General features: G+C 40.9%; 1 protein-coding gene across 2 annotated transcripts in view; it reads left to right on the top strand.

The window, feature by feature from the left end:
* NPR3 (natriuretic peptide receptor 3) overlaps positions 1–16,764 on the top strand; it is a 68,860-nt gene extending 52,096 nt beyond the window's left edge. Inside the window, exons 4-8 of one of the 2 annotated variants that reach the window (XM_038535397.1) lie at positions 1,346–1,481; positions 6,811–6,905; positions 8,526–8,661; positions 10,121–10,205; positions 11,245–16,764. In XM_038535397.1, coding sequence (XP_038391325.1) covers positions 1,346–1,481; positions 6,811–6,905; positions 8,526–8,661; positions 10,121–10,205; positions 11,245–11,356 — 564 coding nt within the window. In that variant the 3' untranslated portion in view covers positions 11,357–16,764. Of the gene's footprint in view, positions 1–1,345; positions 1,482–6,810; positions 6,906–8,525; positions 8,662–10,117; positions 10,206–11,244 lie in introns of both variants that reach the window. The other variant, XM_038535396.1, reaches the window with a different exon arrangement.
* The last annotated feature ends 443 nt before the right edge of the window (positions 16,765–17,207 follow it).

The raw sequence follows: 17,207 nt of genomic DNA, 5'->3' as shown, positions 1-17,207 counted from the left end.
AGTACTATTATTTTCCTCATTTTCCAGATAGGGAAAACAGGCTCAGAGTTGCGGAGAAACACATCTAGGAAGTGGCAAAGCTGAGTAGTGAGCCCAGGTTCTAGCCATTATTCTAAACGGCCTCTCAGCACTGGGCTTTGGCAAATCCAAAATATTTGCTTCTGTGATGAAAACTCATCATCCTTAAGGGCCGGATGAGGCCACCTAGTACTGGACATTGGGCTGTGTCTGCTGTGAATGCTTGTATTTGAATGAGGTGATGCAGGTCAGTGTGTCTCTCTTCCTATGGGATCTCTTTCTAGGGGAGAGCATAGAATGCCTCCTCCCCAAGACTCACAGTGGTCATCTGTGGGATGCTGAATTCATTCTGCTCCATGGCATTCCATTCTTGTCACTTTCTCCTGAAATAAGACTTGTTTTTAGTTTTATTTTTTGTACTTTATACAGAATTTGTAAGCTACTCGGTTTCAAGATTGTATTTGCTCATTTCGTGTTCAATGAATGTTCAGTGGGTTTAAATATAATATCAGAACTTTCAAATGGTACTTACGGAATGAAACAAGGCTCAAAGAAATTAAGTGACTTCCCCCAAAGTACTTGCAACTTAAGTTTCTTGAGGACAAGGGGTATCTTATTTGACCTAGAACTCTGCTGGGATAAACCGGTCGGGTCCAGGCCTATTTCCATTCCTGTTGTTAGAGCTTAGTAGGGTAGGGGTGGGTCCAGAGTTGGGAGGGAGGGGTCAGATGCTCAGGAACCACTATGAACACAAGCTGGAAAGAGAAACTGAGATGGAAGAGAGGACACAGATGCTGGGCAGGTTAAAATGGCAGTGCCTACTCTTTTTTGAATCCTTTTGAATCCTAGAGTAGGTGTTCAATGGTGTCTGAAAATGAATGAATGGACCTGCACTGTTCTTTCAGTCAGTGTCACATTCAGAGCATGGAGAGATCGTGGGGACTGTTGAAGATGGTGAAGACCTCAAGGGAGAGGTTGGGCTTCAGTTGGCTTGAGGTAGAGAACAGATGTGAGGAAGGAGGAGGGCACCTGTGTAGAGGCCAAAGGCAGATGCACCTGGAATACTTAGCCTCACCAACAGGTACAATTTCCTCGACTTCTGTAATATCTTGTCTGCTTTCCAAAGTCCCCAGCTGAGGTATGGTTTTCCTTCTAAGCCAGGGCCAGGAAAACCATGGCGTGATTCTTGTTAGCTACTCTTCTGCTCATCTCTGCCACTGCTTGTGGACCTCAAGTCTAACTTGTTAGCTGTTTTGATTTGCCTACATGACTCATGAATGTTGAGACGTTGGTGTTTGGGCTCACCCAACTGGGGTTTCCTTTCCAGGTTAACATGTTTGTTGAAGGATTCCACGATGCCATCCTCCTCTATGTTCTGGCTTTACATGAAGTACTCAGAGCTGGTTACAGCAAGAAGGATGGAGGGAAAATTATCCAGCAGACTTGGAACAGAACCTTTGAAGGTGAGGATTCAGTCTGTAAGGTGACAACACTGCAGGCGATCCAGCTGCTTCTTCCCTGGTTCTGCTTTTCTCTCTTGCACCTGTGGTACTTTGTCAGTTTCTTGTTTTTCTCAGCTTTGAAGTAAGGAGAGTAGGTCAAGATCAACCCACCTCACAGGCTTGTTGTGAAAATTAAATGAGAGAAAGCTTGTGAAAGCACTTTGGTAGAGTCCCACTGAAACAGGAAGTGCCTTGTCTCCTTCTGATTTTTAGATAACAACTCTGCTTCTTCAAATTAAATTTATCGCAAGCCTCATTCACAACAAATAATCAGTTTGTGAAGAGTTCTGTGATGTTTTAAAAGAAATTATACCAGGTAATATATTTATCTGTTCAATCCTGGGTGGTCTGAGATGGTAAGCAAGTCCAGTCAAGTCCTGTGCTTTTATTTTACTTTTAAAATGGTAAATATCAGCTGTGGGCTTTCTTAAGGACAAAGAAGTGTAAGAACCTTGGAAAAAAAAAAAAGGCCTATAATCTCATCACTCAAGCAACCTCTGTTGACACTTAAAAATTGTACGAGAATGAGACTGTTCTTGGCTGGAAAATTTAAACAGTACAAAAACGTACAAAATGAAAAGCGAAAGTTTTCCTTCCCACCCTAGTCTCCTTTCCCTAACGTAACCACTATTAACAATTTCCTATGATTCGGTCTAAAAATATTTTGTGCCTTCTGCCAGCACATATGCATTTGTATATCTTATAAAAAATTGTACAAAAGGAATATATAATGAATGCCACTCTTCGTCTCAGCTTTTTAAAATTGTATATCAAGTAAAAAAAAATTGCCATACGAGCACTCAAAGATTCAGCACATTTTTAAATGATAGTTCCATGGATTTTGGCCATATGGCTGCACAAAGATCCCTTTAATCAGTCTCCTATTGATGGATAACTTCAGTTTTTTACAGTTTTTGCTGTTATGCAAAATGCTATCACAGGCATCTTATACGTCTTGATGAATATTTGCGAGTACATCTGACAGGGAACATTTCTAGTCATGAGATATCTGGGTCCAAATGTATGTTGGTGTCTTTTTTTAGTGCCTTTGAAAGTGCATTAAATATTGTCAAATATCAAGGTCTACTAGTCTAAATTCTTGCTAACAGCATACAGAGTGCTTGTTTCCTCTCACTTCACTGACACACTCAAAGAAAATTGACATGAGAGTCAATGAGAATGATCCAGCTGCTGGAGCTTTGGAGCTATCAACTTCATATTCATTCAGTCATCAAATATTCTTAAGCACCTACTGTGTGCCAGGCATTGTTCAAAGTGCTGAGGATTCAGCAGTGCACTAAAGAACCTCCCTGAAATCAACTGAACTTTCAGGGTAGTTGGGGAGGAATTGATGACAAACAAATAAATACACTATTTCTGGGGCTATATCAGAAAGCAGGGTAGGGAGACAGAACGTGACAGGAGGGGGTGGTAGGAGGACTGTTACTTTAAGGAACAGGGGCCAGGGAAGGTCTCTAATAATGTTGCAGTTGTGTAGAGACCTGAGGGAAGTGAAAGAAATTATGTAGATATTTAGGAGAGAACATTCTAGACAGAGCAGCAAACACAAAGACCTTGCATTGCCTGTTGAGAGAGAGAGTGCTGAGTTCCCCTGGAAGAACGAAGAGGCCTGTGTGGCTCAAGCACAGCGTGTGAGGGGCAGTGTGTTAGTAGCCACCCTCAGAGAAGCAGCGGGTGGGTAGAGGGCAGATCCTGTGCACCTGGAAGCTGTGCTGAGGACTTTGGGTTCCACCCTAAGTGAGATACAGAGCCAACTAGAAGGTTTTGAGGGACATGGTCTTTCTGGAGTTTTTAACCTTATGGGGATCATGTGGATGGGTGTCATTTAAAACGCCTTGATACAGAGTATAGATTGCTGGACCAGGGTTCAGGACCTGCATCTTAGTCCCTGACACAGTGTTTTGGGCTTCTCTTTCATTACCTGTACAAAGGGGTCAGACTAGCCAATGACTGATGATGCATCATGCTAACTCTTTCCTTGAGCCCTTTCATACACCGGGGCTATGTCTACATTTATTTGCAATTCAACTGATAAAATTTTTCAGTGATGCAAACAAGTAGTGCCAGGTCTGGATTTGGGGCACATATATATGGTTTCTCATTTGGGACTTCAGTGTATTCAACTGCCTCATCCTGTCCTTGTCAGGTTCTAGCTGCCTGGGCAGCAGCTATGGTGATAATTGGATGTGGATGTAACTTCTCCTTGGTGGATTTAGTGAATGCCACATCTTACTTGAAACTAGAGTGACATCTACTTTAACTTTAGATAGATTGTAGGACATGAACAAGTAAGTCTCTAGGATTGTCTTGCTCAGCTTCTGACTGCTTCAGTTGAGGATCTGGAATCAAATAGGATAATTCAGGGGGCATGTTAGGACAGAGTCAAATTTCCCAGAAGTTGTGCCCAATACACTGAGAAACTGGCGTGTGTGGACATAACCTTGGTAGGCCACATCCCGTTCTTAGCTATTCCTCGCTACATGGTGTGGTCATTTGTTCTTGGTCTTCTAAAGGAGGTTGTTAAGGGAAGGGCAGGTGCCCACAAGGGCTGGAATTCAGTTTTGTATAGAGGGCATGAACTAAATTTTCCCATAGACTATCTTGGTGCTTCCATTCTAGGGCCAGGTCTACACAGGCAATATGAAATGAGTCCAAAAACAATTGACTATATAGTTCAGTCTAAACTTAGAATCTTATCTGTCCGAATGTAAAGATAATTGAAGCCAATGTAAGTTTTGAGCTTGAAGTGTTTGGAAAGCCCATTTTATTTGCTAAACACTGATCAATCTGAGGGTAGCCCCCAAAAGAACTCTGAGAAATAGTCGCTCTGTAAGTGACCATTAAATTGTCAAAGGAAAAATACTCTGGATGTTATTTGACAAATTTGGATTTTATTACCATGAAACCTATGACCATCATTCAAGGCTCTCAATAAATGGCTTGGGAAGAAGCTGAATTTCCTCTCTGTGTGAGAGGTCAGGGTGACAAGGTAAATAGGACTGTGGCTCAAACCTTGAGGTCCACTACAGGCCAATAGAAATGAGGGTGGAAAGTCTCATTACTTAGGTACAGGAAAATTCTGCTGTCAGCCTGACAATCTCACCTTATACACAATACTCTCAGGTGAAGTCTCACTTGCTAATTGGCCACCTGAGGGTTCTCACCCCATTTCTTGGCAGAATTGTAATAGCTTAAAGTGTAATGAGGTCTTGGATTACTAGGGCCACTTTGTCTCATACACTCTGCAAAAGCCTTAGCAGAACACACCTTTATAAACACCTCTGAACGGAATGACAGATGGTTTGGGGTAGGAAATATGTTTGGAGACAAATACGCTTTTTAAAAAAAAGATGTTTCTTATTTAAAAGTTGTAGAGGCTGTTGAAGATAAACACGTTCAATATAGGTGTATCCTTTGTAACCAGTCTATATTAAAAAGACAAATCAAGATGAATGGTAGCTCCATTCTGTTTGTGGCAAAGTAGACCAAGGTCTGGAAAAATCAGTGGGCCTTCAAACCACAACCCAAAGGACAGTAAACCCAAATACTTGCCCTCTCCAAACCACACCAGAGGATGGAACTTTCCCTTGGGATCCCTTTTCCCAGACATTCACTTTACTTCCGGAGAGAATCAAATCAATAGAAACACTAAGAATTACACTGAACTCTATTACAGTTTAAAATGAAAGAAAACAAATAGCCTTAGTTAATTAGGATGTGGCTGACATATGCATTCTCTTACTTTAGTTAATGAAAATTACAATGTAGACATATTTAGTATCAAGTAATGATACACACTTGCTTTTACTGATGAGCTAAGCCACTGTTGCTAGCCAGGGCAAAGTCAGATCCTTCGTGTGGGCACTCTGGCCACCCTATGCCAGTCTTACTACCCCTTACTGCTTCCTTCGACACACCTTCGGCTACCTCCCCCAGAGCCTCATGGTCCCTCTGCTTCCTTTCAGCTTTCATCTCCTTAAATACTCACAAGGCTAGCCTTTCTGCTGAGAGAGCTACTCCCTGATGGCTGCTTGTCTAAATCATGGACTTTTACTAACATTCCTATAAAGACCTGCTCTTTTACTGGGTCTTCCTTGAGTCTCCAACTAGATGCCCGTTCCTTCTCTGAGTAGTGTGGGCACGGTCGGATGTCCTCTCTCAGATTGCAGGCACAGCAGTAGTAGCCACAGCAGAAGAAGACAACTAATGTCTTTCACACCTGTGGCAGAAGTGCTCAGCCTGTTGTCGCTCACTTAATCTTCTCAACAGCCTCTTGGCTGGGAGGTGCTAGTGTGCCTCTTTCACAGTCCTGAAGACTGAGGCCCAGAGGGCTACATCCTTGCCCACAGTCACAGAGCTCATCGATGTGAAAGCTAGGTTTCAGATGCACGTAGTCAGAAATGCTTAGTCCAGGCTGCCCCTGTCTTGAGTGGGGAACGTGTCCGGTTCATCTCTGCCTCAGTGGCAGCATTAAATTCAGCACCTAGTCATGGCCCAGAACTCATCTGGATAAACAACGAATGATTTAATTATCTCTATGAGGTGGTGGGTGTCAATTACACTTATCGTGGTCATCATTTCACAATATACAGAAGTCAGACCTTTACGCCATATCCTTGGAACTCATACAGTGATGTGCTGATTATATCCCAGTAAAAGCGGGGAAACAAAACCCCCAAAACAAAATATAACAAAAAGGAATGAACACAAGTGGGGTAAAGACTAGCTCTTCTTCAGCGCTTGGCTCCCATGACCTGTGAAGCAGGCCCTTTGCTCTTCTGTGCGTCACTGGAGCCCATAATAAAGTGCATTTGCTGAATCCTGGGCCTGGAATGAGTTTTCTTTTATAATGTTTGGCCAGTGATAACACAAACTCATGACAAGTCTAGGAGCTCACGGCACCTCCAACCTTTCTCTCCTTGAAGTTGTTTTTTTTTTTTTAAATTAATACAAAACTCTGGGATAAGCATGCTACTTTCAGGATTAGCCTTAATCTTTTTTTTTTTTTTTTGAACATATTCCCCAAAGAAGGTCATTTATTTCTTTTTCTTTTCATTTTTAAATGGAGAAATGTTAAGAATTTAGGAATGCAGACACAGATGAAATTACAATGTCTTTCCAAATGCCAACAAAAATGCTCAGAGTCTGATGAGATTCCCTGTGGCATGAGTTTGTTTAAAAAATCCTGTCAATTCATTTTCTTGTTTTTGTTGGCGGACGGAGGTCTTTTAAGTCACTAACTTGGAGTTCTTCACATCTCATCCTCTAGGTATTGCCGGGCAGGTGTCCATAGATGCCAATGGAGACCGGTACGGGGATTTCTCTGTGATCGCTATGACAGACCCAGAAGCAGGCACCCAGGAGGTGAGCAAACGAGACTGTGCCTCAGCTGCTCCTTCTGCTTGTTGAGATTCCAAGGAATGCATGTGTCCTGGTGTCCAAATAGCTGTCCCCAAAGCAGCCTTCAAATAAAAAATGAGCTGAAAATCTTGGGAGTTTCCAAGTAGGGAAGGCTCACTTCTGGTCGAGGGTATTTTGGAAGATTTCAAGAAATGGTTCCATGTTGACCCGAAGTGGGGAAATCCCATGTTTCCAGTGGTCAAATGTCCTTGTTGGTTGGCTCCCACCCAGAGTTGATGTCCTTGTAGCGCTTGATGTGACCTGGCATAAGGGACTTGCTGCTTTTCTCTTAGTATACATGTTTGGCCTTTGTGGGAGGAGCAGAGCCAGCAGGCACTTGCTACATTTCCTGAATGGTTTTCTAACGCTTGGAGTGGTCTGGGTCTCATGTACATTCTAGTCTCTCCCTCTGTAAAAGGCAGATAGTAACAGTCCATTATGGGGTCGCTGTCAGCACTCAGGAGTGAATGTGTGTAAAGTACTCAGTAAGTTCTCAGCACATGCCAGCGATTGTTATATTTTGGTGATTGTCTAGTCTTCTTTTTACTATGACATGAAATGGCCTGTGGACGCTGGCTGGGCCTCCTTCTGGAGAGAGAGGGATGTCACAGGCCACTCAGGAGCGGTGTGCTGGTGCCCAGAAGAAAGAGAAACAGATCCCGAGAACCTGGGTGGGAAGGTACTTCTAGATCAGGGCTCCGGTAGCTGGTGAAACCTCAGTTGGAACTAGAAACTGTGGACAGACCTTGAATTGAGTCTCCAGGAATACCGAGCCAGTTGAAAAAGAGAGTTCAGTCTGGAAATGGGGGTGCAAATAGGTAAATTCATCAGAGAGGAGAATGTAACTCCCAAAGTCATGGACTAATCTTCCAGCCAGAGAAAGGTGAAACAGGATGTTCCTAAAAGAGACTTCTTGACTTTTTTAAAAAAATATTTTATTTGTTTATTAGAGAGAGAGGAGAGAGAGAGAGAGAGAGAGGACAAGCAGGGGGATGGGCAGAGGCAGAGGGAGAAGCAGGGTCCCCACTGAGCAGGGGGCCTGGTGAGGCCTGATCCCATGACCCCGGGATTCATGACCTGAGCCAAAGGCAGCCGCCTAACCAGCTGCCCCACCCAGGTGCCCCCTTCTTGACTCTTTATAGGGTGGTCTGAGGCTGGGTACCTCTAATGGCTTAATCTGGCTCCGAGGTGGACCCCGACTCTCTCCCACATCCCTGAAAGTAACTTGGGCTCTACTACAGCTGACCGCGTGAGAGCTGTGTGCCAGATGGCAGAGGAGTGGAGCAGTGCCTCCTCCCGTGAGCAAGAGAAAAGCCATAAATTCCGAGGTTATCGTTTTCTATGTAACCACTTTCCTGCCATGGGAGCCACAGTGCTCCCTAAATTCAGCTTACCTTAAAAGCATCACCAGTGACCGCAAATCTTGACTGACGAAGTCCTCAAGAATGCAGCATCATCGTCTGCGTGATAGGGGAGCCCACCCTGTGCCTCCTCTGGAAACAGAGAACTTTGAGCTTTCAGTTTGTGTGTGTGTGTGTGTATATATATATATATATATATAATTATTTTTTTGCCTTTACATAGGTTATTGGTGATTACTTTGGAAAAGAAGGTCGTTTTGAAATGCGGCCGAATGTCAAATATCCTTGGGGACCTTTAAAACTGAGAATAGATGAAACCAGAATTGTGGAGCACACCAACAGCTCTCCTTGCAAATCATGTAAGTTTAGAGACTTAATTGCTCTGTGTTTCACCATCTACGGTATTAACCATAATGCAACTTTAAAAGACAGATGTTATCTAGGAGCTCATGTTCCGAAAAGTCCAGCTTGCTTTTGGTAAAACCCATGGGACGAATTCACAAACTGGCAGCCCACTTGCCTCAGAGGTTTCTAGGTCTTTCTTATTTTTTCATAGTGGTAGAAGGCTTCTCCCCATTATTACATGTATTGCCATAATATAGTCCCTTAACATTTGAGACTTCCACTTAGAGAAAATAAAAAGATCAAATTAAATGTGTAGCAAGTCTCCTTCTGATTTTGAGTTTGTACGTGTCCTCCTACCCCCTCAGAACCGAACAGATAATGTCCCTTAAACGCGACCAAATTTACAAATTGGCAAATATGTGTAAAATATGCTATTTATGAGCAGCCTTGCCATACATATAGAAGCAAGTGGACATTCTCAGAAGGAGCTTACAAAGAGGAAAGTGTTGGAAATCGTTGCTTCAGAGAGACCCTTTGATAAGCTGGTGAGGGAGAACCAAGTGAGTATCGGTATTTCAGCCCAGTTCGTCACTGCAGGCTAACATGTGTGTGCTTCCTACTTTGGGACCAGCCTTCAAACCATGTTATTTGTGTGTATGTGATAGTTATGGGAAGGAGAAAGGCAGAAATGTGTTAAGAACAGTCTGTGGAGTTACCGGGCGTGGATTTGAAATCCCACCCTTGTCATTTACTGGTTTTGTGACTGTAGGAATGTTCCCTTACGTCTTTAAACCTCAATTTTCTCATATGTAAAATGAAAAAAGCATACCCAATCCTTTGGGCTGAGGATTAAATGGGATAATGCATTATTTATCATGTTTATGTAATAAGTGGGACACTACTGAACTCGATTGTTTCAGATTGTTCACATTTTCACAAAGCTATATAGGACATTTTGACATGAAACTCTGGCTTTGGTGAGAGAACATCTAAAAACAGAACACTAGCCCAATGCATTTTTCACCAAATCTTCTACCACTTCGAAGTGTCATCATCTGTCTGAGAAAATAAGATGTGCTGGGTCAGTGCCATGGTCTGTCCAGTTGTCTTCTCTGACTAGGAGCTCAAGTGTGGATGGACGGACCTGAAAACCTCCATTTCCAGTGTTGCTCGGATCCTCCTTGAACCTGCTTCATTCCCATAGCTCTCACTCTTTTAGCACTGTGTTCATTCATCTGGTCCTTCCTTAAATGCTTATTAAGCTTTGTACTTGGTAAAGAAAGGAAAGTGCAGGATCCCTTAGAAAAGCTTTCTTAAAAAACAAAACGAAACAAAAACAAAAACAAAAACAAAAAAAAGGAAAATGTGCCATAAGTGGGAAATTGAGATAAACCCTCCAGGGACTGAAACTTGAGACATTTCCAATTGTTTCTCCAAATGAACTCTGATTATCTATGTTTCTTTTTTAAGCAGGTGGTCTAGAAGAATCGGCAGTGACAGGAATTGTGGTGGGGGCCTTACTAGGAGCTGGCTTGTTAATGGCCTTCTACTTTTTCAGGTTAGGACTGCTTTATCAAGTTTTAAAATTCACTTTCTTTTATTGCCTTAATCACTCACCTTTGCACGGTCCTTCTTATCACTTGTCTGTATCTTGCTTTTCCCCCAAAAGCATGGTAATTAAAAAATGGAGCCATTCATTCGTGATGGTATTCGTGACCCAGCTGGTTTGGTGGTTGATGGGTTAGCATCCTGGGCAGTGGCACAGGATTCTATTGCATCCCTCTATGGGCCACAGAGCCACGGCTATCATTTGATCACAAATATCCTGATGCAAATTCCTATCACCCACCAAATTCGTAAGTGGAGAGGGAATTTGGACAAAGGAAAAACAACTTAACCTATTCTTAAGCTTCCTCCAATTCAGAAATAGGTGTCTGGGTTTGCCTTCCAAAGAGGAGGAGGTGGGTCTGAGCAGTCCACATTCTTGGGCTGGTCTGTGCTCAGTATTTGGAGAATCCACACATTTAATTGCCACTGTGGTTAAGCCCCAAAGCTCATAAAATTGTAATATTTATGTGTGTTCAAGATACTGATAGTCCCAAATCATGAGGGCGGTCCATTCCTTTGTAATCTTTGGTGATTGAGTTTGTGGCTTAGTCCCAAGTCATTAGACCAAGATTTCTTCATTTCTGTATGGAAATGTAACCCTGAGTGTATGTGACTCTTTGTGGGAACAATTGTATTCCTGTTCCTTTGGTCACAGTCCACTTAATCTGATCTTTATCTCGGACATATCCTGGGAGTTAGGGAGAGCTTCTGTGGCAGAAAGACAAGACTTAACCCACAAGGCACCCAGGGAAAAAAGGGGAGGGCTTGTTCTTTGGCATTTCAGAAAGCATGCCAATTTTCCTTGTTGAGTAAGGGCATAACGCCTTGGGGCACACTGCTTTAATCTCTGACCAGGGTTTCATATTCTATCACTTCTCATTTATCAGCCCAAACCCAGATGTCCCTTGAGGGCATTCTTTGTAAGAGAAACCATAGTATTTTGTAGCCAAGGAAGGTTTTATTACTACATTCACTTTCCCTTTACCCAGGAAGAAATACAGAATAACCATTGAGAGGCGAAGCCAGCAAGAAGAAAGTAACGTTGGAAAACATCGAGAGTTACGGGAAGATTCCATCAGATCCCATTTTTCAGTGGCTTAAAAGAAAGCCTTTTCTTTTGGCCCGAGATTCTTTAAGGAGATAGATGGGATGAAAGACATCAATGGAACAGAAGGAGCGCTCTTGAAGAACTCATTCTTTTAAGCAGTTAGTCATTTTGTTGTAAAATTTCGTAAGAAGCTCAGGAACTGTTATTAATCACCATAAGCCTCCTGGCCTTTCACCTCATGACAAACTAATATGAGAATATAGCCTCACTCTGTTAAATGTTCATACTGTTTCAAGGGCATATGATTAGATTTATGTTTGAAAATCTGATGTCTCCATATCTTGATGGTTTTGGGGGGCATGTCACATAAGGCTACAAAAATGTGGTTTTCTTAAATGAAATGTTTTATAGCTAGAATAAAGTTTTTAAAAGTAGAATATTCTTGGAAAAATTTAACATCCAAAAAGAGGAAAATGTAATGAAAAATCTCAAGGTTGGAAATACAGTGTTCCTTTTTCTAGTGCTGATGGACAGATTTGAAGTTGAGGACTGCTCTGTCCAATGTATATATTTAGGTCCTGACTTCGTATCTTGAAAAAGGATTTCCTGCCTGTCTCCTTCAGTGTCTCATAAAAGCTATTCTGGAAAGTTGTAACTATTAATAAGATAAGAGGATTTATATAAGAAAAGCAAGTCTAAAATGTTTCACTTTTTAATGTAAAAAAAAAAGCCCTATTTCACACTAACACTTTATTTTTAGGTATTTTAATCTTATATTTTGCTATTAGAAAATGTGTCTATTTTTTCATTTTGAAGATTAAATTCCACTTATATTTTAAAAGCAAAATATAAGTGTACAACAAACCAGCAATGAAAGATGCTTCACTTTTTCCCCTTGTTTCCCTCTCCCCCTTGGCCATAGCCAAATGCCAATTGCTGCTTTAATTACGGAGATCTAGAAATGTATTCAGATCGCAGACTTTACAGGAGTACATCAATTTATCTGTTTTATTTTTTTCAAAAATTTTTCATTTGTTTTCATTGAAGTTCAATTTGCCAACATATAGTATAATACCCAGTGCTCATCCCATCAAGTGCCCTCCTCAGTGCCCATCACCCAGTTACCCCACCCCACCCCATTTTTCTGTTTTAAATGAAAAGTTATTTTAGGGATAGACCTCTTCCAGTTCTGGTCAAATGATAAGTTTCAACATAAAGGGGTGGAATTTATTAGAATTAACTAGGGTTTAAGGCAGCCCTTTTTCCTCAAGGACAACTTTATACAGTGTTATAGTCATCCACTAATAACCCATGCAATAGCGGGTTAGGTGTAGATATAAGGGATTTGGACAAAGTTAAATAAGTATTGAATATCTGAATATCTCCTTTGTACCCAGTACTCTATACATAGGTTTAAACTCAGGTTGCCATTTTTGCTGATAATTTTTAGAGAAAATGGTAAGAGAATAGGGAGTTGCCAAATTAGTGTACCATCTTGTAATTATGTCACTCGGGGCTTTCCTCAGTAACATTTTGAACATCTGGAAAATAGTTTCTAAAATTACCTTAGTGACTATAAAAGACCATGTATAGGGAGGAGAATAGGGGAGTTCAAGCAATTCCCTGGTAGTGATGAAGGTGGTAATCCACACAGGTAGTAGTGGAGGCAGGCAGGGTGAAAGCTGAATATCTTGGAAGCTGGCTGAGCATGCTTCCCTGAAGGAGTCTGCCTCTGTCACTATTATTTCAGCCAGCCAAGTGGCTTATTTCAGTGAATCGATGATTTCTGTGTGAAGCATAGTTCCCCTCTACATTTAAAAAACGGGATTCGGGCAGCTGGAGAGCATGATAACAGAATGAGTTATGATCAACAGAAATGACTATGTTGTAGTTCTCCAGGAGGATGCAAAGGAAAAAGTGCTGACTTCAAAAAAAAGATGGAAAAAGAAGGCAAGAAAGGCAAGCTCCAGAAATTCCAATGTAGGCGGAGAGTTTGGGAAGTGAAATATAGGAGAGAAAACATTTAACAGCTCAGAAATCTTCAGAGTGAAAACAGAATGGAAGGTTTGCATCCATATTTTTTTGTGTGAATTGAGAGCTTATTTCTCTCTCATTTTTATTTTTCAATGATGTTTTCAATGTGTTTTAGAGATATTCATTTTATACTATCTTGTGTTTGTGAAAAAAATGTAAATTTCAAGCCTATGTACAGGGAGAAAATCACTCTACCTGGTTGCAGTCTTTGGATATAAACATTTCGAACCCTTCTGGAATTTATATAGGGGCCTGATAACTGTAACATTTTTAAAGCAAATATCTTTTATTTCTACTTCAGGTAGAGGAATAGTTCTTTTTTTTTTTTTTTTTTTTGAGGAATAGTTCTAAACTTAATATTATATCCCCAGATAAAATGGTAGAAATAAGGCATTAGTTTTTTAAAGATGGCAGGACAAATCATGAGGTTTCATAGATACATGCCATTCTGTTCCAAAGTTAAAGCAGTTCTGGGGTTCTTAAGATTGATTGCTTATTTACATGTCTATTTCCACTTCTTTCCTCCTGAAAATCATCATATGAGTCACCAAAACTCCATTAAGTTGGAAAACTTCGCTTGTAAAGAGCATGTAGATCTCACAAGTGTAGGTGTTTGTCCCAAGCGTACCTTGGGTTAAGATCGCTGGAGATTATAATCTGGGACTTAAATTCCTAACTGCTAAGCAGCATCTTTGACAACTAATCATTCGTATTTCACCAGAAGCCAGATATCATATAGCAAAGTGAATAGGGCTTTAGTTCTTAAATCAGCCTATAAATTTTTACCCTGAAGTCTAGGGTGTTCAGATTTTAAAAGGGAAGCTTTATCAGTATTTTCTCATCTGGCCAAACAAGATGATATTTATATAGGTCAAAATGAGTATTTACTTTCTGTATATACGGCGTATATATGGCGTATATACAGAAAGTATATACTCATTGTGTTGGAAATAAGTATAGGTTTTACGGTTATCATTGTCAACTTTGTAGATTTTTTTTTTCTGGGCTCAAAAATAAAAGTTTTCTCCAGATAATCACTTTTATCCAGAAATAATTTTCTGTATCAATCGCGTATCTGCCCGCAGATGACTATAGTTTCCATGAGGAAGCCCCTACAACATTACACTTCCCAGAACTGTCAGCTTATCCTTTCCTGAACCACAGACATAGTTCCATAGGCTCTGAAATAGTTTTTGTTTTTGTTTTACATTTCAGAAGCTATATTTAACAGAGGGAGAAGAGAAATGTATGGAAAGAGAATGTCTCCTTTTCTCCTCTTCCTTAAAATTCAGACTTTTGCTTTAGAATATCCCATCAGTTCTCCCTGTTTACAGGTTCTAGGGTCCTTAACTTATTCAAGGAACCTGTGCCCCTTTTGTCCCAGTTTTACCACTTTCTTTCTGATTATTCCTGATTTTGGAAGTGTAAGTTATGCCATTGGCAGTAAAATTGAAGCTATTGTATAGACCTCAACAGACAGTGACAATTCAGAAATGAGCTTCCCGTGGCATCACCACCTTCTTGTGAGTGAGTATACAGGACTATTTGTGGAAGTCTCTTTAGGAGGCCAAATAAAATATTATACCACCAGTATTAAGGGAGTATTTATAAACTGAAAAGAATGCATACTTATGTTTCTTGGGACACAAAGAGCCCAGATCCTGAGTGGATACAGTATAAAACCAAACGCCAACCAAAATTAGGCCCCTCGATCTATATTTCATGGGTTCTGTTTAGTTATGCCCTGGTGGTTAGCGCTTTATGGGGAAGCTGAAAACGGGCTAAATTTCTTCTTCAGTGGAAAAAACTGAAACTGAAAACATGGAATATGTTTTTGGGGCAGTGTGGAAGCATAGAGAATGAGAAGGTGCTGTTCAGAGGGATCTGTTTCTTTTTCAGTTGGTCTTTAGAACTACAGAATACCCAATAATTTAGCCCATCTTCAACAGCCAGACTCAGCAAGAAGCTTGGGACACACCCAGCCAGAAGAATCAGGAGCTTGATCCTCTGAAAGAAACAGAAGAGGGTGGCATCGCAAGCTGCCACTGTCCTTCCCACCCTTCCTCCCTCACTCCCCCCTCCACCATCCATCGTGGCTCCAAGATGCATCGGCATCTTGCCCAAGCAGGTAGCAACTTGTGAGTAGGACCTCTGTGCTTCCTCAGAGGGAAAGAAGACAAAACAGTGCTGCCTATAAGAATGTAGCTGGCTTTGGATCAGAACCCTTATGCTAACTTGACCACACACGCAGGACAAGCCTGTGATGTGCATATATTCCAACAAGCCTTGCTTTGGTTTTCAGCATGTAGATTTCACAAATGTCTCTTACAAGCATACCCCACAGCTAGACTCTAGGATTAAAATGACTTTCAAAAGGTGCTGGATTGGAGTTTGTTCAAATTTTTCATTAACCACTAATGTTAATTCAGACCAAAGGTAAAGCAATTCTAAACCAGCTGATGCAGTTAATGTTCATGTTTTAAGCTACTTCAAACATGGTGAAAGGGTTTCAATGGAAGCTGAATCTCAGAAGTAAAAATCCATATGTTATAATAGCTCTTTGATGTATCAGGTGTGGATTGATTCTTAAGGGAGAGATTTGAACAAGCAAAACTAAGAGTTAGCAAAAATGCTGTTGCTTTGATTCACGTGTTTAAAGACCTACATTTTATGCACAGGAATAAAGGCCCTTCCAACAAAAGGTGTAAGTCGTAACATGGACTACCAAATTGTTTATTTGCTAGGGGACCAAAGCTGTGATAGCACACAATCACTGGGCAGAAAATGTCGAGAAAGAGGAAAATTTGGATTTCAAAACAGGATACCCTATTTAGTATTCAATGCCAACATCTGAAGAAGTCCAGTGTGGTGTGTCTTACTTACAAGACAGCAATGGGGTGCCCTCAACAACCTGGAGATGCTGTGAGTTTGCAGACTTTTTGTTGGGTCCTGGGAGTCTGAGCTTTGTTCCCTGTTTGTTCACGGTGAATAGTTGAAACCAAGAGGACATGGAATAGATACTGTGGAGGATTACTTCTGCAGCCCTTGTCTTCTGGGCCATATTACTCATTGTTATTTTAAATATGGGACTACCAAACAATACAGATCTACCAGAAGTATGGTAGAAAAATAAAATGAAAGCCGCACAAGCTACAGTTTATTATTCTAATGTAAGTAGAACTATCTGCATATAATGTGATTTAATTTATTGTTTTGTGTAGAAAATGAAGATTAATGACTGTGGATATAACCCCTGTTTTGTATAATATATTTTATTTCTGGTGCAAACTGGTCATTTAAAGTATCTACTTCATTTGGTGTTTGGATATAAATGTGTATGTGTTCTTGTAAATGTTTCTCTTAAGCAAGAATGCCACATGCTCGCAGTATAACAATGTGTTCTCATTAAAAATACATCCCACAGAAACCTTTTCCTGTTTATGATTCAACCAACATACACTGCACATATCCATATTCTCTGAGGACTTTCTGTTTTCCTAGGGCAAGTTTAAGTAAAGATCAATTAGTGGTTGTGATGAATCGTACTGCTTGAATGGTACCCATGAGAGAACTCAAGAATTTCTGCCCAGCAAAGGGGAAGTTTATAGGAATTAGAAAATAATATATTATAATGAATGATAAACCTTGATGTGGCAGGTAAGGAAAGAACTCTCAAGGAATACTATTATCATGCATCTCTACAGCTCTACACAGTTACACAGTTGGCCTCAGTGACTCATATTGTTAGGTCGCTTGCCCAGTTTGAAGAGATTCTAGGTCAGTTTTGCCACTCCAAAGAACTCCTTAGGTTCTGGCATTCTAAGCAAACTGACTAGCTTCAAGCATCTCTAGTTGCCTCAGGATTGTAAA

The sequence above is a fragment of the Canis lupus genome, chromosome 4, assembly GCF_011100685.1.
Source record: "Canis lupus familiaris isolate Mischka breed German Shepherd chromosome 4, alternate assembly UU_Cfam_GSD_1.0, whole genome shotgun sequence".
In the NCBI taxonomy this organism is placed as follows: Eukaryota; Metazoa; Chordata; class Mammalia; order Carnivora; family Canidae; genus Canis; species Canis lupus.
This window is presented reverse-complemented; position numbering and strand designations above follow the sequence as displayed.